The sequence below is a fragment of the Brienomyrus brachyistius genome, chromosome 7 (genome assembly GCF_023856365.1).
Source record: "Brienomyrus brachyistius isolate T26 chromosome 7, BBRACH_0.4, whole genome shotgun sequence".
Lineage (NCBI taxonomy): Eukaryota > Metazoa > Chordata > Actinopteri > Osteoglossiformes > Mormyridae > Brienomyrus > Brienomyrus brachyistius.
Window position 1 is genome coordinate 31,359,881 of NC_064539.1, and position 21,191 is coordinate 31,381,071.

Consider the following 21,191-nt stretch of genomic DNA (forward strand, 5'->3'; position numbering starts at 1 on the left):
TGTCAAAAGTCTTTTGTTTGGTTACTTATGGTTGAGGTTAGGGCTGGGTAGGGGTTAAGATTAGGGTCATTGTTGAGATTAGGGTTCTTCCCCATAGGAATGAATGGATGGTCCCCACGAAGATATGAACACAATTGTGTGCATGCATGTGTGTGTTCATGTGCCACACAGAGCCCACATGGGCAGAGAGTGGTGACATCATCTCTTGCGATGTCACCACATGAAGACACCCAACAGGAAGGCAGGTGTACACTGAGCCGGACAGCACCTTCAGACAGCACCCTTCTGGAGTGTTGTCATGGATACGTCACCGGAGGTGGGGGATTCATCATACATTGCAGCACTTTACCCTTCTGGCTGGGAGATGACACAGGCAAACTCAAGGTGTTCCTTAATGACGCTAATAATAATTTAATTTTAATAACAATAGTAATGACGAATTTTCCCCTTGTCTTTAAATGTCCTGATGTAACAGGCACCCAATTCAGCCGAGTGTTCGGATCTGATCCTGGATCAGACTCCAGACCAGCACAAGTCCCACAGCCAGGGACGTCAGAAACAGGAGCAAAAACATAAATAATTAGTATTATGTTCTTTTTCCCTTTATCATGAATCCTCGTGTCACTGAGCAGTTCACTGCTAATGCAAAAGATTGCAAAGACGAAACATCATACCTACAAACACGGAAGTCCTGCACCAGAAAAACTAATTTTATCATGTGGATGTTTAGCCAAAAAAGAATCATAACCCTACTCTACAGATTTAATCTTGTTTTCAATTATGAAATGCTTGTTATTCAAAAATTATTTTGAAATCTTTTTTTACATTGCATCTTTTCATGACGCGACTATTGTCTCAACTGCAGTGTCACGATATACATCACACTCCTGTCCCCCGCAGACCCCTGGGCTCCCCCAACGTCAAATTCCATCTGACGCCACTGGGCACAGCCCATAACCAACAGCAGTGGCAGGGAATCACATCGGAACAGAAAAAACCTCTTTGCCCTCTACTTATAATTGTTATTTTTTATTGATTTTCCTCAGAGAGATGGACCTTAACCCAAGTCTCGCATTCGCTGAACAAAACAAGACACAATCTGAAGTAAAAGGCTGCACGGCTCTGCTGGTGGAATCCTACAGAGACACGGAGTGGGAACCCGGCTTTCCGAAGCCGAGCAGCTGCACTGACTCAGAGCACTTACAGCCCCCCCCCCACACCTCGCCTCACACGATCAGTCCACAGCGATGCCCTCTTTCCCTTCACATTCGTAATAATGGTTCCCCACCCCTCCACGCATGTGTGAACGATGTGGCCACTCAGTGTGTCCGGCAGCCACCTTAAAATGCAGGTTATGCGGGCAGCACCCATGCGGCGAGGAGAGTGACCTCAGCACAGAGACGGCGTTGAAGGTGTAGGCGGGCAGCACAGTCAGGCCTGTGTGCAGGCGGCGGAGATCACAAAAACTCCCAGGGCAGCATTTCCATAGAATGAAAACACCCACCCCAAGATTTACTTACATTTCCTGATACATAAGGACATTCTCAGTCATTCTCTGAAAGGTCTACAAAGCCGCCCACTGCTCTCTTCTGGGAGTGCTGGTCTCACCCTCCTCAGCATGTGCTGCGTGACAATCTGATATGATGTTGATGACGCTTCCTGAGCCCCTGAGAACCGCGATGTGTGAAATGCAGACCCAGACCGTACCGCCAGTGCCTCTCGAGGACCTCGCACCTTCCCCAGTGACCTTTGGGAAGCCTGATCTCCTGCAGTGCTAAGCGTGTCAGAAAATATGAGCCAGCATTAGTGTTACTCACGGGGACAAATGCGGGGAGTGTTCCATCTCCAAACAAACCTCTCCAGGAAGAGTCTCAGTCGCAAGGAACTGAGTGGAAACTAGTTATCAATGCAAAAGGCCCCAAAGATGCAGGGTGATGGGAGGTTCTGAGAGTTTGTGGTGTGGAGTCTATGACTGTAACATCCTGTACAGCTTTCCCAGAGGTATTTTAACTTCAAGCATCTCTCCATATTCCCATTAGATCTTATGGTTGTGGAGAAACGTAGATTTTACCTGAAGGACACAGTGAAACTGTGAAGGCAGAGAAAGGACAAAGGAGAAGATTAATACCTCATACAAATGGAGAATGCATCCGGAATCATAATTCATCCCAAACAAATCGGTTATATGGGTGGGAAGTAGAGAGCAGCCAGGGAGAAGTGAGCAGAGACAGTGAACAACAGCACTCTGTCGGGCCTTCGACACTTATGCGGAATACTAATGAAGCTTCCTGAGGATGGAGAGGGTGGATGGGGAGACAGGGACATCCAAACATTTTGCCAGGCCGGCTCATTCCTTACACTGACCTACAAGGCGGAGATCCACCTGCAGCTGTCGACCATCTCCAGCAGTACGAACCACCGTGGTTGAGCCATGTTCCCAGCACCTTACGGTGGCTAATAAGTCATTCAGTCTCCCTTGTTCTTTTTATCTTCAGCAAACAAATGGGCGAACAGAAATAAAAAGTGAAATAATGAAAGATTTATGACTCGTGTTTACGCAGTGAGAACACTTCAAAAACAAGCTGAGCTACCAGCGATACACATTGAAGGGCAATCAAGTGGATTTTTTCATCCCTTGAGATAGTGTGTATCACAGACCACCCTCAGGCCTCCTTTCTCCTTGAGGTAGTGTGTATCACAGACCACCCCTCAGGCCCCCTTTCTCCTTGAAGTAGTGTGTATCACAGACCACCCTCAGGCCTCCTTTCTCCTTGAGGTAGTGTGTATCACAGACCACCCCTCAGGCCCCCTTTCTCCTTGAGGTAGTGTGTATCACAGACCACCCTCAGGCCTCCTTTCTCCTTGAGGTAGTGTGTATCACAGACCACCCCTCAGGCCCCCTTTCTCCTTGAAGTAGTGTGTATCACAGACCACCCCTCAGGCCCCCTTTCTCCTTGAGGTAGTGTGTATCACAGACTATCCTCAAGCCCCCTTTCTCCTTGAAGTAGTGTGTATCACAGACCACCCCTCAGGCCCCCTTTCTCCTTGAGGTAGTGTGTATCACACCTTACCCTCAGACCCCCTTTCTCCTTGAAGTAGTGTGTATCACAGACAACCCTCAGGCCCCCTTTCTCCTTGAGGTAGTGTGTATCACAGCATACCCTCAGGCCCCCTTTCTCCTTGAGGTAGTGTGTATCACAGCATACCCTCAGGCCCCCTTTCTCCTTGAAGTAGTGTGTATCACAGACCACCCCTCAGGCCCCCTTTCTCCTTGAGGTAGTGTGTATCACAGACTACCCTCAAGCCCCCTTTCTCCTTGAAGTAGTGTGTATCACAGACCACCCCTCAGGCCCCCTTTCTCCTTGAGGTAGTGTGTATCACACCTTACCCTCAGACCCCCTTTCTCCTTGAAGTAGTGTGTATCACAGACCACCCTCAGGCCCCCTTTCTCCTTGAGGTAGTATCACAGTATACCCTCAAGCCCCCTTTCTCCTTGAAGTAGTGTGTATCACAGACCACCCTCAGGCCCCCTTTCTCCTTGAGGTAGTGTGTATCACAGACCACCCTCAGGCCCCCTTTCTCCTTGAGGTAGTGTGTATCACAGACCACCCTCAGGCCCCCTTTCTCCTTGAGGTAGTGTGTATCACAGACCACCCTCAGGCCCCCTTTCTCCTTGAGGTAGTATCACAGCACACCCTCAGGCGCCCTTTCTCCTTGAGGTAGTGTGTATCACAGACTACTCTCAGGCCCCCTTTCTCCTTGAGGTAGTGTGTATCACAGACTACCCTCAGGCCCCCTTTGTCCTTCAGGTAGTGTGTATCACAGACCACACCTCAGGCCCCCTTTCTCCTTGAGGTAGTGTGTATCACAGACCACCTTCAGGCGCCCTTTCTCCTTGAGATAGTGTGCATCACAGACCACTCCTCAGGCCCCATTTCTCCTTGAAGTAGTGTGTATCACAGACCACCCTCATGCACAATTTCTCCTTGAGGTAGTGTGTATCACAGACTACCCCTCAGGCCCCCTTTCTCCTTGAGATAGTGTGCATCACAGACCACTCCTCAGGCCCCATTTTTCCTTGAGGTAGTGTGTATTACAGCACACCCTCAGGCCCCATTTTTCCTTGAGGTAGTGTGTATCACAGACCACCCTCGGGCACCATTTCTCCTTGAGATAGTGTGTATCACAGACCACCCTCAGGCCCCCTTTCTCCTGGAAGTAGTGTGTATCACAGACCACCCCTCAGGCCCCCTTTCTCCTTGAAGTAGTGTGTATCACAGACCACCCTCAGGCACCCTTTCTCCTTGAAGTAGTATGTATCACAGACCACCCCTCAGGCCCCCTTTCTCCTTGAGGTAGTGTGTATCACAGACCACCGCTCAGGCCCCCTTTCTCCTTCAGGTAGTGTGTATCACAGACAACCCCTCAGGCCCCCTTTCTCCTTGAAGTAGTGTGTATCACAGACCACCCTCAGGCCCCCTTTCTCCTTGAGGTAGTGTGTATCACAGACCACCCTCAGGCCCCCTTTCTCCTTGTCTCCTTGAGGTAGTGTGTATCACAGACCACCCTCGGGCCCCCTTTCTCCTTGAGGTAGTGTGTATCACAGACCACCCCTCAGGCCCCTTTTCTCCTTGAGGTAGTGTATATCACAGACCACCCCTCAGGTCCACATTCTTCTTGAAGTAGTGTATCACATACCACCCTCAGGCCCCCATTCTTCTTGAAGTAGTGTATCACAGACCACCGCTCAGGCCCCCTTTCTCTTGAGGTAGTGTGTATCACAGACCACCCCTCAGGCCCCCTTTCTCCTTGAAGTTGTGTGTATCACAGACCACCCTCAGGCACCCTTTTCCTTGAGGTAGTGTATATCACAGACCACCCCTCAGGCCCCCATTCTTCTTGAAGTAGTGTATCACATACCACCCTCAGGCCCCCATTCTTCTTGAGGTAGTGTATATCACATACCACCCTCAGGCCCCCATTCTTCTTGAAGTAGTGTGTCACAGACCACCCTCAGGCCCCCTTTCTCCTTGAAGTAGTGTGTCACAGACCAGCTTCAATGCATTTTGGGCAAGAGGCCAGAAAGGCCATCGTCCAATAATAAGTGGAATTCGAAGGACATGAGCTCACAGAGGAGTGATATATGGGTAGAAATACCCCCAAAAACATGAACAGAGAGACGCCAGGTTATAGAGCAGGAGATCAGTCACGTTAAACATAACTGCCCTCCTCAGAGCTTTTATCCCCTACATCACATGCCATTAGAGTGATAATAAGACACTGCCAGTCCCCTCCCCCAAATACCATTTTTAAACACATCAGAAGGTGGGCAGTCCTGCCACAGGTTAACGCTGATGGTAGTCAGTCACCTCCCATGACGCACCACCGCCTTTTCACCACTCCGATGCTGTCAGAGCTAACATATGTCATACAGCAGCCCCATTAGGCCACACAGCAGCATGCAGTGAGCCCACCCCACCATTACAGGGCAGACACGTTTGTATATACTGCAAGAAAGTCGGATTAATAGCATCTCTCTCTCGGTCCACTAGCTTAAAGTATAACCCCGAGGCTGACATCAACAAACTCAGATTCACTCAGGAAAATCATTCCAGCATTTTTGATCATATTTTAAGTCAAATTTGGATTCACTGAACAAATTTCCTGTAAGCATATTTTGAACCACCATTTAAACTGTCTCCTTTTTGTGAGTTTATAGTAAATCTGTGTTTCCGTCACCCCATTTAAAGTCACCCCGATCTGAATACATGAGGCCTCAATCACGCAGCCAAACTGCTCATTAAGACGGCATCCTTCGCAATCTGAACGATGTCACCATTGCTGGCTTTGATTTATCAAATTGAACTTGCAAAGCGAGGTCTCTATATAATTTCTCAGTAGGGAAGAAAGCTGTATAAAGTTAATTTAGTGTTATTTGGATTTCTCAGATAACACAGTAGTTCAAAAACAAAAGTCTTACTGTCATGTTTAACTTGCATATGGAAGATACCTTTTAAGGAAAGGAATCACATGCCACTTCACCCTGGTTAACGCCCATGTGCTGCTTCACCCTGGTTATTGCCCATGTGCTGCTTCACCCTGGTTGACGCCCACGTCATGTTTCACCCTGGTTAACGCCCATGTGCTGCTTCACCCTGGTTATTGCCCACGTGCCACTTCACCCTGGTTATCGCCCACGAGATGTTTCACCCTGGTTATTGCCCATGTGCTGCTTCACCCTGGGTAACACCCACGTGCTGCTTCACACTAAACACCCAAATCTGTTTCAAATACTCATCCACGCTCCATGAAAGTAACACAATAAAATTTCCCAGAAACTGCATTCTGTTCTTAAAATCATGTGCCAAAATAAGCATTTTAATAGGATACATATCAGTAAATTTAAATCCCAGCACAGCGTGCAATTTGGTCTATAAAAATCATGCAAACAGCTTGACTGATACCCTTCGGCTTGTGCTGGTTTTAGGTTTCTTCAGTTATAACAGAGATGAGTTGTAGGGACACATTTCATTACCCGGAAAACAGGCCTATCACAGCACATCACTGTCTTTCATCAACATACTCCCCTGAGTCATCTCTTCTGGGACAGGGAGGCCACCCCAGTGTGTGCACTGTCTGTGTCAGGCCTCTGTGAGGTCTCTGTGTGTGTGAGGGCTGTCCCGGTATGAGGTCTCTGTGTGTGTGAGGGCTGTCCCTGTATGAGGTCTCTGTGTGTGTGAGGGCTGTCCCTGTATGAGGTCTCTGTGTGTGTGAGGGCTGTCCCTGTATGAGGTCTCTGTGTGTGTGAGGGCTGTCCCTGTATGAGGTCTCTGTGTGTGTGAGGGCTGTCCCTGTATGAGCTCTATGTGTGTGTGAGGGCTGTCCCTGTATGAGCTCTATGTGTGTGTGAGGGCTGTCCCTGTATGAGGTCTCTGTGTGTGTGAGGGCTGTCCCTGTACGAGGTCTGTGTGAGGGCTGTCCCTGTACGAGGTCTGTGTGTGTGTGTGTGTGTGAGGGCTGTCCCTGTACGAGGTCTGTGTGTGTGTGTGTGAGGGCTGTCCCTGTACGAGGTCTGTGTGTGTGTGTGTGAGGGCTGTCCCTGTACGAGGTCTGTGTGTGTGTGTGTGAGGGCTGTCCCTGTACGAGGTGTGTGTGTGAGGGCTGTCCCTGTACGAGGTCTGTGTGTGTGTGTGTGAGGGCTGTCCCTGTACGAGGTCTGTGTGTGTGTGTGTGAGGGCTGTCCCTGTACGAGGTCTGTGTGTGTGTGTGTGTGAGGGCTGTCCCTGTACGAGGTCTGTGTGTGTGTGTGTGTGAGGGCTGTCCCTGTACGAGGTCTGTGTGTGTGTGTGTGTGAGGGCTGTCCCTATACGAGGTCTGTGTGTGTGTGAGGGCTGTCCCTGTACGAGGTCTGTGTGTGTGTGAGGGCTGTCCCTGTACGAGGTCTCTCTGTGTGTGAGGGCTGTCCCCTGTATGAGGTCTCTCTGTGTGTGAGGGCTGTCCCTGTACGAGGCCTCTGTGTGTGTGAGGGCTGTCCCTAGTTGACGGTTGTCTCTACATGAGGGCTGTCCACGAGTGAGACACAATTCTAGCTGTAATGTGGCACTGAGAAGATCCCAAAGGAGGCCAGTGTGAGAAGTTTCACCCCCCCATCCAGGTCATATTTATCATTGAGATACATTCAATTACAGGGAAAAAATATCAACGGTTATAAGAGCTTTATTTAGCTTTATTTATACAAGAACAGGAACAATCTGCGCAGTGCTGCTTTCCTTTGCTCTTTCCTTCTTACAAGACAAACTAAACTACAGACTCATGATTATTTTATACTGTTTGTAGCTTGGGGCAGAGAGGTGGTATTAGAACCCCTTCAAAGATGCGTGTGTGTCCCAATAAGCTCTGCCCCCTACTGGAGCCTGGCGGTACCTTCTACCACACATCTGAAACTGCCAGCTTCACCGCCTTCATCTCTTCAGCCCGTTCAAGAGCTGAGCCAAGCCAACACTCTGCAGGAAGGCTGAGACCTGGCCAATCGCTGCGTGCCACCCACCGTGCCGGGCCAGGAAGAGGGCAACTCCCAGAGCTACCACAGCCGTGGCAAAATAAACAGGATGTCGGCTAGGGGGGGGAAGCCCCCGGCTATGGGGAGGGCTGGCAGCAGAAGCCCGGGCCTCACCCAGCTCATCCTGGGACAGCAGGTGAGGTGACAGTCGCTCCAGTACCTCCAGGGCAGCTCGCCGGCCCGACTGGACGGCGCCGTTCATATATCCGCACCAGAAGGTGGCGCTCTCGGTGCCTGCCCAGTAGATCCTGCAGGCAGATATTGCATTTAGACATGGGCAGGACGGAGGGGAGCACCTTCTACAGACAGCACACCCAGTCATGTCTGCTAGGCCACAGGTCCCGGAACCCTGGCCAGGCTGTGGACTCCCTAGTGCCCTGTTCTGGGCAGGAAGCTGAGCAGCGTCTTTCACGGGCCTGACGTAGGAATTAACAAGCACTTTGGTATGTTTTTTGCAGATGGTTCTAGATTAAAGTTGCTATTGGGTTTGTGTGCAGGAGGAAGAAAATTAAATTTGTGTGTGTGTGCGTGCGTGTGTGTGTGTCAGTGTTTCATCCAGCAGTAACGAGATACAGAGAATGCTAGAGGAAGTTCATGAGCAGGCCAATTTTGGACCATGAATTACAAAATAGTAATCAGCTCTGTTAGTATGAATTAATCATTCGGTCCTATATTCATTATAGGACACTGGGGAAAAGCAAAAACAAAAGAAGGAAAGATTCGTATTCGTATTATTCTGATGAGAAGGAGACATAGACAAGTAACTGTCAGTAATTAGGGTCCAACACATTTCTCGTGCTTGGAGTTGCCCTTGTGCTTTAGGGGGTAGAACAGTCCTTAAAATGATAATTAAGGGGCAGATTACACCTTGGGCCTATAACTCCAGAGAAAGGGAGGGGTAAATGCATTGTAAAGGACCCCCACTCAGCAGCCAGAGAAGTCGTCCCACGAGACCTGGTTGCATAGCAACGGGAAATAATCGTTTTAGCTCAAATTATTAACTTATTTACCATGACCCCAGTGTACGCCTCCACCCTGTGTTCATGCCGTAAATACAGAGATAAAAAATCAAACCTGTCACAGAAAAGGACAGTTTACGACGCCGGCTTGTCGTTCAGTGGGAATGGGGGTGCTGGGCTCACCCTAATGCCCCCCCCGTGTCCTCATAAATAAAGCCCCAGCCATCCTCCAAATCGGCTTCGGTCTGCATATTTAAATAGTTTCGGGACACAAGGTGCAGGCATCCAAATGAAAAATGGAGGCTGGTGCCAGGATTTGACATCACGCCATGTGACAGGCAACATGGATGATGGCTCTGCCATTGATCAAAATGGTGTAAATCCCACTGCAACGTCACTCCTGTCACCTGCACACCAGGCTGCATCTACTGTATACTGTCACATGACTCCAGAGGCCTCCTTAGTTTGTGTAATGAGCTAAGCGTGCTGACACACAGGAAGGAGCAGGAAGAAAGGACAGGGGAAGGCCACCATTCCAAAGGAAACTCTCCACAAGTCATAAATTCCCTGCTTGTTCATGAGGAACGCAGGCTAAGATGGAGTAGGGATGGAGTAGGGATGGAGTAGGTGTAGTAGCTAGTCTGGGGGATCTGCCAGGTCAATTATGGCGCAGGATACATATCATTGTAAAAGGTCCATGTTCCCTCTGCATGGCCAGTATCACTGTAAAGGCCCACGTTCCCTCTGCATGGCCTGTATCAGTGTAAAAGGCCCATGTTCCCTCCGCATGGTCTGTATCACAATAAAAGGTGCACCTTCCCTCCATACGGCCTGTATCACTGTAAAAGGTGCACCTTCCCTCCATACGGCCTGTATCACTGTAAAAGGCCCACATTCCCTCTGCGTGGCTTCCATCACTGTAAAAGGCCCATGTTCCCTCTGCATGGCCTGTATCACTGTAAAAGGCCCACGTTCCCTCTGCATGGCCTGTATCACTGTAAAAGGCCCACGTTCCCTCTGCATGGCCTGTATCACTGTAAAAGGCCCAAGTTCCCTCTGCATGGCCTGTATCACTGTAAAAGGCCCATGTTCCCTCCGCATGGTCTGTATCACTGTAAAAGGCCCACATTCTCTCCAAAAGGCCTGTATTACTGTAAAAGTCCTATGTTCCCTCAGCATGGCCTGTATTGCTGTAAAAGGCCTACGTTCCCTCAGCACGGACTGTGTCGCTGTAAAAGGCCTACGTTCCCACCGCATGGACAGCACCCCTGTCCTTTTTACCCATCCATACACTTTGCACCTTGAATCTCATTTAGTCTGTTTACCTTCCACATGGTCTACGAAGGCTGGGGTGGTAGTACGTCAACATCCCAGGCATCATGACATTGACTGGACACCCTCCACTGTAATCCTCTTTGGCCCAGTCCTGCAAGCATCAAACAATGAGTTAAAAGCAGTGATTACATTGCATCTCTACGAACAGACCATTAAATCAACGAGTACAGAAAATAAAAGAAAGAAACAGTGCATTGAGGGTGAATTCAGGGTCACGTGGCCGGTCAGGGGGCCCATGAAGGAGGGAAGAGCTGAAAGCCACAAAGACATCCCCTATTACATCAATGGTGGCTATTAAACTTCCTGAGAAAAAAATCACAACGGCGTTTGATATCTGCCCTTTGATTTCTGTGATGGAGCATTTCAATCCACTCAGCAGCTTTCAGTCGCAGCAAACACTAAAGGAGATAAATAAGGCGATATTCAGAGGTAACTCCTCGCCTTCTCGGGCGGCTCGTACGTCTCTATCACAGCCTACATCCGCAAAAGCGTAGGACTCTCCCTTACTGATACATCTGCAGTGGCATTTCTAGTGAATAAAAAGTCACATGGGGGATAAAATATTACCGTTAAAGACGACGGAAATGATTCGTTAATGAAAAATCCCAGACGCTAGGATGGAGCTAAACCAAAGGCAGCATGGTGACAGGCTTCTCGGGGGGGCTTTTATGAATCGAACACACTGTCATGCACAGCGCAGGGAAGGCGTGAAGGAAAGAAATGCTAAATGACCGCAACACTCTGCCCCCACTTAGAATTCACGCTTTGAGCGAGCACACTCCCCCTGTATCGCTCTCTCTCTCCATGCGTCCTCTTGAATTATTAGGTGCTTTGTCCAGAACAGCTCTTCCCCACCCCTCGTCATTTAAGCGCCCCCCCCCTCACAGCGCTGGGCTCGATGGACGCGGCCCCAGAGCTCACCAATCTCTCTGACAACAGCAAGCTGAAGCTGAGGCCGGGACGGCTGCTGTCAGGCCAGCCTGTCATGTCGTCAATCCTGCCTATGTTTTCACCCCAGATAACGATTGACACCAGAGACAGACTACAAGGGGTCCGTTGTTTAAGGACTTTTTGTAGAAATACGGAGCTCCCCCAGAACAGGGCGGGCTGAAGGGTAAGCAGTGCTTACCATTTGGGTCGGAGGGCATCTCAGAGTGCCCTACTGAAGCTGGCAGACTCAGAGCCATACCTTCTCTGCATAGTGAATGAAATGAAAGGCCTCTGGCCCCAGATATCTAGCTAGGCTTCGGATCACTGCCTCCCTCCTGTCCTCCACCTGAAAGTCAGAAAGTTCATCATTCACCTCCCCGACAACCATGTCAAGTCCACTTTGTCTGTTGTGTTAATACTTACAAGACGTGTGTATTCATCCGATGCTTTTAACTAAAATGCAGAGTGAAACTAATGCAACTAAAATTCCTGTTCATGACATTTAATATCTCCCATGTAAAAAACCTTAAGGGACACCATGACCATGTAATCGCACATACATGTTTACATTAATTTAAGACAGTGAGATGCCTCCTCGCACACAGAACATGTCCTGGGTGACTTCCCCCCCCCCCACGAGGACACGTCAGCACAAGGTAACGCCCATGAGGGCATGTCCAAGCAGGCTGACACTGTTTCTGAATGGTATCTTATAATCGGATTAGAGTGTCGGGTTAGAGAGACCATCTCCACCACTACAGCAGCCTGTGCCCAAGCCCAAAGTCCATAATTCCTCGAGCTCTGCTGGACCTCTCAGTGCCAGCTACAGAGTGCCGGCGGTCTGCTCAGCCTCCCACTTTCCCGTTTCTAGATAACCCCCCCGGCGGCAGGGAACACGCTCCCTTTGTATCGCCGACAGGCAGCGGTGTCCCCGCAGGCAAAGGAGGCGACGCATCACAGAGATCGCTGCTGTCAAGTCAAGTCAAGTCTGCTGGAGCTGTCAGCCCCATTTAGGCACTGAGGAGTGTGGATCCGCCCACGAGATCGACAGACACTCTTACATCTGTCCCCTAGCAGCGTTCATACTTCCTCTTCCCTAAAGGGGGCGTCCTTTTTGCTCACCGTTCGATGGTTCCAATCAGCGGTCTGCTTGCCAGCAATAAAACCCACCAGAGCGGGGTTTCCGTGGGGGCTGGTGCAGTCAAACGTAACGCAGACGGGACAATCTTCTGAAGGCTGGACCGCCATCTCCCCTGAGAAGCCTTTCACTCGCCAAAATGCCTATGAGAGAAGGAGAAAAACGGGCAGCGAGCGGTGTGGGCACAGACACGGGACAGAGGACACGGAGAGCGGTGTGGGCACAGACACGGGACAGAGGACACGGAGAGCGGTGTGGGCACAGACACGGGACAGAGGACACGGAGAGCGGTGTGGGCACAGACACGGGACAGAGGACACGGAGAGCGGTGTGGGCACAGACACAGGACAGAGGACACGGAGAGCGGTGTGGGCACAGACACGGGGCACAGGACACGGAGAGCGGTGTGGGCACAGACACGGGACAGAGGACACGGAGAGCGGTGTGGGCATAGACACGGGACACAGGACACGGAGAGCAGTGTGGGCACAGACACGGGACACAGGACACGGAGAGCGGTGTGGGCACAGACACCGGACACGGAGAGCGGTGTGGGCACAGACACAGGACACGGAGAGCTGTGTGGGCACAGACACGAGACAGGGAGAGCTGTGTGGGCACAGACACGGGACAGGGAGAGCTGTGTGGGCACAGACACGGGACAGGGAGAGCTGTGTGGGCACAGACACGGGACACGGAGAGCTGTGTGGGCACAGACACGGGACACGGAGAGCTGTGTGGGCACAGACACGGGACACGGAGAGCTGTGTGGGCACAGACACGGGACACGGAGAGCTGTGTGGAAAGGATCCAGATCAAAGAATGGATAGCCTATATTTAACACATTACTGTCATTTAAATGCTTCTCTTACTGTGGAGTAGGTGACGATGAACTTGATCATGTGACCCACTGGCATGTTCTGTGTGAGTCTCTGTCTCTCCGGGGGTAGGGCAGGGTCATACTCAATCTGAGCTGGGGGAACAGGAAATTAGGGGCTCATACTCATGTTTAATCTGAGATGGGTGGGGGGCAGGAAATCGGGAGCTCCTACTCAATCTGGGCTGGGTGAGGGGCTGGAAAGTAGGGGCTCATACTGAATCTGAGCTGAGGAGGTGCAGGAAATCACAAAGCCTCCGTGATGTCATACACAGGACATGTGGCCTGTCCTCCAAGCACACAATCAGGACAGAGCTAATCACATATCCATCCATCCATCTGTTCTGTGAGCTGGACTCCAAGCCGGGAGGCGGTGACCATCCCTGTTGCAAGACCCCAGAGAGACAGCACACTGAGCTATGCTGGGGGGTTGTCCCTCAGCGTTTCCAGGGAGACCACAGAGCACAGTATTGCAGAGTACTCTAATGTAGGCATCTTAGGGTCCTTGAAAAGCGATACACAAATAACATGCATTATCATGCTTATTGAATGAGAGACGATGGCCCACGTCACTTGTTGGTACATGGAGTGAGAAAGACAGCAGGAATGAACCACTTCACTCCAAGGAAATGGCCATGGACCCCAACACACTTGCTAGATCAGGTTTTCCCAACCCGGTGCCACAGACGGTCCACGTTTTTGCTCCCTCCCAGCTCCCTGCCAGACTGTCTACATTTTTGCTCCTTCCCAGGTTGGGAGGGAGCAAAAACGTGGACCGTCTACGGGTCCCTGAGGACCGGATTGGGAAACACTGGTTGAGATAAATGTGTTTCTATCCCCAGCTCTACTGCTCTCTGCAAGCGACCTCGGGCTACAGAACAAGCAGTACAATTTCACTGATGGATCTCAGGTCAAGCACAGCTCTCCGAGCTAAAAGAGCTGCTCTCCTCCTGGGATCTGAGCCAGCAGGACTGTAATCACAGAGGCTTTTTTTTTTAAACTAGCCCCCCCTGCTGCCCCTGCTAGTGGAGAAGTACCAGTCAAGACTGACTATGTTATTGTTCAGCTGTCCCAGGGTGGGGGGGATGTAGAGGTGTCAAAAAGGTCTGCACACATTTAAATAGTGAGAAAATCACAGTGGATAGAAACAGCATAAACATGATGTTGATAGAAGGGCACGCCGACACGCACAGGGACGGAGACACGCACGTGGACGGCGACACGCACGGGCACTCCGACACGCACGGGCACTCCGACACGCACGGGCACTCCGACACGCACGGGCACTCCGACACGCACGGGCACGCCGACACGCACGGGCACGCCGACACGCACGGGGACGCCGACACGCACGGGGACGCCGACACGCACGGGGACGCCGACACGCACCGACATGCTGCCAGTCTGTCCTGTGCAGGTGTGCTCCTCTGCGGCAGGACAACCAACATACAACATAACATAGCAGATGATAAATCCATATACATCCAGGGGAGAAACGATAAACCTGCAAAGTGAGGAAATGTGAAAAAGACGGGGCGTCGCCGAGCCCTTAGGTGGTAAAGCGGCTGCGTGTTTATGCGTGAAGTCAGGGGCCCCTAAGTGTGGCTCCCAGGGACTGCAGCCGACCCACCCCCTCACATTCGGGCCAACGGGCGTGGCACCAGCACCGCCACCACTCACCCTCCCTCTGCTACCCCCTAGCTGCCCCCCAGCTCAGAAAAGGCCCCAATGGCAGAAGGTCTCCCACCCTCCCGAATCATCGGCGTAGAGATAAGCTGACCTGCCAGGTGAGGAGGACAGGTCACGATGACGGCTTTGCAGTCAAAGGAGTCCGAGGCGGTGTGGACCTGGATACCGTCAGGATACTGTGGGGGGGGGCACAGGCTTAAACACACATGCAAACACATATACATTCACCAAGCGGCATGTTCGACCGAGGCACATGAGGTGTGGTGTGCGGTGGGCCAGGAGGGTGTCAGCATCATGGGTCAGAGGTCATACAGCCCCCAGACAAACCCAATAACATGACTTCTAATTATGGAATTCAGACATACGAACACACACACAATTACAGGCAAAAACACACATGCTCTTCATTCTCCTGCATGTATAACATTTATTTAAAATATTATTTCCATTCTTTTTCCTGACTCTTGTTTTGTGGTCCATTGGCTCCACACAGCATGCCTACCTGCCGCATTGCCTTGACAGCACAGCCCAGCCGCACATTGTCCCATCCAATGAACTCTGCCAGCCTTACACACAGCTGTTGGGTGCCCCCCTGTGGCAGTAGAGGAGCAGTGCAGCACAATAAGTCTGGGGAGGGGGGATTTCTAAGTAAACTCTTATGGTTCGTTTGTTAAATGGGCAGGCCAGTAGGTGTTCAGATTATTTTTAGCAAAGCATATGATGACTAGTCAGGCAATAGAAAAGTAAGGATCCATTTCTGTGCATCATGGATAGTCTTAATATTAAGGTTAGTTGTTAGAAGTAGTTAAGTTTGGAGTTAACTACAAAGAAAGAGCAGTATATTGGGGGGGCTGTAAGAGAACTCACTTTAACGAGAAACTCCTGGGCAGAACCAGGGGTTGTCTCCAGCAAGCGCAGGGTCCCCCCAGCCGCAGCGCAGTACATGAGGAAGTACAGAAAGGACATCTGTGCCGGCTCCATCCCAAACACAGAGCGGGTACTGAGCTCCAGTAACTCCTTCACCACTACGAAGAGGACTGCGGGTTAGGGGGCTACTGCTGCTGCTAATGCTGCCACAGCTGCTCAAGCTAATGTACATAATGCATTTACTGCTACTAACGCAGCTGCTCATGCTAATACTAGTACATACTGCATTTACTGCTACTAACACAGCTGCTCATGCTAATGTACATACTACATTTACTGCTACTAACACAGCTGCTCATGCTAACGCTAGTACATACTGCATTTACTGCTACTAACACAGCTGCTCATGCTAATGCTAGTACATACTGCATTTACTGCTACTAACACAGCTGCTCAGGCTAATGCTAGTACATACTGCCTTTACTGCTACTAACACAGCTGCTCATGCTAATACATACTGCATTTACTGCTACTAACACAGCTGCTCAGGCTAATGCTAGTACATACTCCCTTTACTGCTACTAACACAGCTGCTCATGCTAATGCTAGCACATACTCCCTTTACTGCTACTAACACAGCTGCTCATGCTAATGCTAGTACATACTGCATTTACTGCTACTAACACAGCTGCTCATGCTAATGTTAGTACATGCTGCATTTACTGCTAACACAGCTGCTCATGCTAATGCTAGTACATACTGCATTTACTGCTACTAACACAGCTGCTCAGGTTAATGCTAGTACATACTGCATTTACTGCTACTAACACAGCTGCTCATGCTAATGCTAGTACATACTGCATTTACTGCTACTAACACAGCTGCTCATGCTAATGCTAGTACATACTGTATTTACTGCTACGAACACAACTGCTCAGGCTAATGCTAGTACATACTGCCTTTACTGCTACTGCTAACTCAGCTGTTTGTGCTAATGCTATTGCTAATATGATTGCATTTTGCCTTTATTACCACTGATGCTTTAGCATAGCTGGTACTACAATAGCTAGTACTCCAGATACTATGCTATGACTATCACCACCCCTGTGAAATCATCTCCCACTGGTATCAATGAGATGAACATAGTTTACAAATGTCAGACGCTAAGAGCATCAAAGTGGATACAGAAACACTGCCCTGTGAATGCTGACTACAGGGCCAGGATGGAAGGCCTCCTTACTCTGGGTCCAGACGTTTTTCTCAATGAAGGAGTGCAGAGTCATGCTGTCATACTCCAGGGCTCTGGGAGCAGAGACTGGGTCCTTCACGCAAACTGTCTGCAAGAGTCTGTCAATCTAAACAGCAAACAAGCCAATCAAACTCAAAGATGCCCCGTCAATCAACCAAGCCCCAACCCACTAACCACCTAAGCCTACCTTCCACATGACCTGAGTGAGGTCCAGGAGGGCCAGTGGGGGCAGGGAGGGGATGCTGCCGGTGTAGGTGCGGACGGGTGCGTGCGAGCCTCCCATGTGGTACACCTTCTTCCCTGTGGTGTATTGTGGGTAAACCTCCAACCCCAGCTCCTGTATCAGCTCCATGACGGAGGTCTGTGAGCTGGCAGCAGACACCACTGAATTCACACATGCAAATAATAAACTCTGCACTGCGTATCCTAAACTACATTATGGCTTAGATACTGACTGCTTTATGCATTAGAATCAGGTCATATACATCAGATACATCTATTGATTCATCTATAGTTCCGACTGATCCTGGTTAGGATCGCGGGGCCTGGGATGGCATTAATGTTAAAGATTCCTCCAAAAATATAAATCAGCAAGGGAGGCAAGGTGACTCGCAGTGGGACGCGGATGTAGCTCAAGTAACAGATATTCCACAGATGGATCCTGCTGGATCTCGTTTAAGCTGCGTTCACTCCGTCAGTACTCAGCTAATAAACGGTAATTAATTAAACATTCAGTAGGAACGAAAAGCCCTGACCCAGTATGTCTACATACATGGACTTGAGATACTAATGATATTAGAAAATAAGACCTTTAGTTCGTTATACGTTAACTCTGCATTTAAATTTTGTAATTACCATGGTAAATTCTGCTTTTACATTGATTTACATGGCTTTCAGCAGCAATTCAGACCTCTGAGACAGACGGAGAACGGGGGCGTTGGGAAACACCACGGAAACGATCCGCCCTGAGCACTGCATCGGGGAGGTAGATTCATTAGCAGCTCTGGCAGGGAAAATTAGCAGCCTTGGCAGGGAAGGGATCAGACCAGCCAGGACATTGCACCACCAACCAGGGCACCGCAATACCAGCTAGGGCACCGCACTGCACCACCAGCCAGGGAACCGCACCATGAGCCTGGACACTGCACTGCACCACCAACCAGGGCACCGCAATGCACCACAAGCCAGGGCACCGCAATACCAGCTAGGGCACCGCACTGCACCACCAGCCAGGGAACCGCACCATGAGCCTGGACACTGCACTGCACCACCAGCCAGGGCACCGTACTGCACCACAAGCCAGGGCACCGCACCATGAGCCTGGACACTGCACTGCACCACCAGCCAGGACACCGTACTGCACCACAAGCCAGGGTTAGGGCCGCCGCGGGTCCAGTGGGGCAGAGCATCCTGTGTGCGGTCGCTCCCAAAAAAAGTTTCATAAACGTTTGCGCAAGTTGGACTTGGACCTGCATGATCGGAACATAGTCCAGAACCATAAAACTGTATACTGACTTTATGGAAATATGTAAATTGCCATTAGGACCGCCATTTAATTCTTCTGCAATTCTGTAAGCTCAGAATACTAAATCATAAATATATATTTTTTATTCACAAAGAAAGCAAACTGCACCACATGCCAGGGCACCGCACCATGAGCCTGGACACTGCACTGCACCACCAGCCAGGGCACCGTACTGCACCACAAGTCAGGGCACCGCACCATGAGCCTGGACACAGCACTGCACCACCAGCCAGGGCACCGTACTGCACCACAAGCCAGGGCACTGCACCATGAGCCTGGACACTGCACTGCACCACCAGCCAAAGCACCACAACACCAGCTAGGGCACCGTACTGCACAACAAGCCTGGGCACCGTACAATGAGCCAGGACACCGTACCACAAGCCTGGGCCCCGCACCGCACCATGTGCCAGGGTACTGCCTCCGCACCACAAGTCAGGGCACCGCACTGCACCACGAGCCAAGGTACTGCACAGCACTACAAGCCAGGGCACCGCACTGCACCAGGAGCCAAGGTACTGCACAGCACTACAAGCCAGTGCACCGCACCACAAACCCAAGCACCTCCCATATTAAGGACCCATATTCACTAAGTGCTGTTACTGCTCTTTCAATCACTGTTGTATAAAGATCATCAATAGATATATTCAGTCATTTTGACAAGCATCATGAGGTCTCCATGTTGTTGAGATGGAGGTTCTCCTAAGCCTCTCTGGTCTGGCTTACCTGGACACCCACTGTCCTCCAAAATCCCAGGAGTCATCGCCTTGGGCAGCTGGAACCTGCAAAGTCACTGTCCGGCCCCCCACCCTATCTGCAAGAGGACGGGGTGTCAGGATCAGTCTTTATTGCCACAAGAGCCAGGCTGGGGGATATTTGTGTTGGCACAGCTTGCCACTGATGGAAACACCATGACAAGAGACACCTAACAATCACAGAGACAGAATAAACACAAGACACAAGATACACAACAGAGAGGAATAAATGCAAGATATGTAATAAACACCATGTTGTCTACAGTAAGTCTACAGGGCGTTTCCAGCTTTAAATAAAAATGTAAAAAACGGAAACAAGCAGGGCGTGATTCCGGTTAAACGTTAAAATTATACTTTACGAGCATAATTATGTTTACAGAGGATGACAGAACGTGTGTGTTTAATGCTATAATGAGTTTTAATGTTATTACGCTTTGAGCAGCCCAGTTTGTTCCATTAGTGTTCTGATTAATTTAAGTAGGCCTGCATATAAGCACGCATTAAGCACGGTGATCGCGACAGATAAGCAGTCAGATAAGTGCAGTATGGTTAGAAACTGGTAGAGATGCAGCTGTGGTGGAGCTGTAACTGCGGAGGAAATTGGGCGCTATCAGTACGGTCACCTTTCCCTTCAAGGAGCAGGACTCGGAGATGCGCGTCTCTCTCCCGCAGGTACCGGGCGGCGCTGAGCCCTGCCAAGCCGGCGCCCACGATCACCACGTCCCAGGGCTGCGTGGACATGTTCGGCCGGTAGAATCTACGGTGCACGTTGCGTGTAGACTCTGAAAGCAGGAAGCATTAAGCGCAAGCCCGGGGCCACCGCGGGTCCAGCGGGGCGGAGCGTCCTGCGTGCGGTCGCTACCAAGAAAAGTTTCATAAACGTTTGCGCAAGTTGGACTTGGTCCTGCATGATCGGAACATAGTCCAGAACCATAAAACTGTATACTGACTTTATTGAAATGTAAGATGATATTTCATTTTCATTAAGATTAATTACTTTATAATTTCATGTTTATTTTAGTATTGATCCTTTTATATAGTACCTAAAGATAAGGGAACTATATGACGCTTTGGGAGCGGAGCAATAGAGTTCTTGTGGTTAGGAGCCGGTACTATTTGTATATATGGGCGCGAAAAAAAGGGGGGAAGTCAGTCTTCCATGTTTAGCACAATATGTTGTCTCCGCGTCGTGTCTGTACCCACGGCCTGAAATAAAGATAACGCTGAAGTACCCCAAAGTCAGCGTTACAGAAATATGTAAATTGCCATTAGGACCGCCATTTAATTCTAATGCAATTCTGTAAGCTCAGAATACTAAATCGTAACTATATATTTGTTATTTATAAAGAAACACTTTTTTGCGTATTTCATTGCAGACTTAAACAATATATGACGATAAATAACAATAAATAGGCCTTTCAAATAACAGGATATTCAGAATAATATATACAGTACAAAATCAAACATCCCACCTATATCGGAAGTTCCGAGGGTCTCCCATAGACTGACAGGTACACACCCACCCGCCCGGTCACCTCCCGTCTGTCTCCATGCGTTTATATACGGAAGACAATACTTTTAGAATACATGACACTTAAACGCACTTTGATCCGGTCTACTCTGCCGTAGGACTTTCCTTCCTAATTACACGATCATGGAAACTATAACACAGAACACAAAGGGGGTAGAAATACAAATTACACGTACATCTGATATAAACAACAATAACAACGTCCAGCAGGTGGCAGCATATGACGCTTCAGACCAGTTGTTCTCTTGCCCGCAGTTCCGACCCCTTCCTCTTGGAG

At 49.9% G+C, this 21,191-nt stretch overlaps 1 protein-coding gene across 2 annotated transcripts; it reads right to left on the reverse strand.

Annotated features, from left to right (window-relative positions):
- Positions 1-7,700: 7,700 nt before the first annotated feature.
- si:ch211-127i16.2 (probable flavin-containing monoamine oxidase A) lies at positions 7,701-20,874 on the reverse strand. 2 transcript variants are annotated; one of them, XM_049020195.1, is made up of 13 exons: positions 20,856-20,874; positions 20,007-20,165; positions 19,355-19,442; positions 17,291-17,471; positions 17,095-17,209; positions 15,855-16,012; positions 15,490-15,579; positions 15,079-15,163; positions 13,294-13,394; positions 12,406-12,564; positions 11,543-11,629; positions 10,344-10,444; positions 7,701-8,307 (listed from the first exon to the last, which is right to left on the reverse strand). In XM_049020195.1, exons 2-13 carry the CDS (start codon positions 20,122-20,124, stop codon positions 7,962-7,964), a joined length of 1,629 nt encoding a protein of 542 aa, XP_048876152.1. In that variant the 5' UTR covers positions 20,125-20,165; positions 20,856-20,874; the 3' UTR covers positions 7,701-7,961. The 2 variants fall into 2 exon arrangements, with proteins under 2 accessions (XP_048876152.1, XP_048876153.1); XM_049020196.1 differs by lacking the exon at positions 20,856-20,874 and having other exon boundaries at positions 19,355-19,553; positions 20,007-20,122.
- Positions 20,875-21,191: the final 317 nt, after the last annotated feature.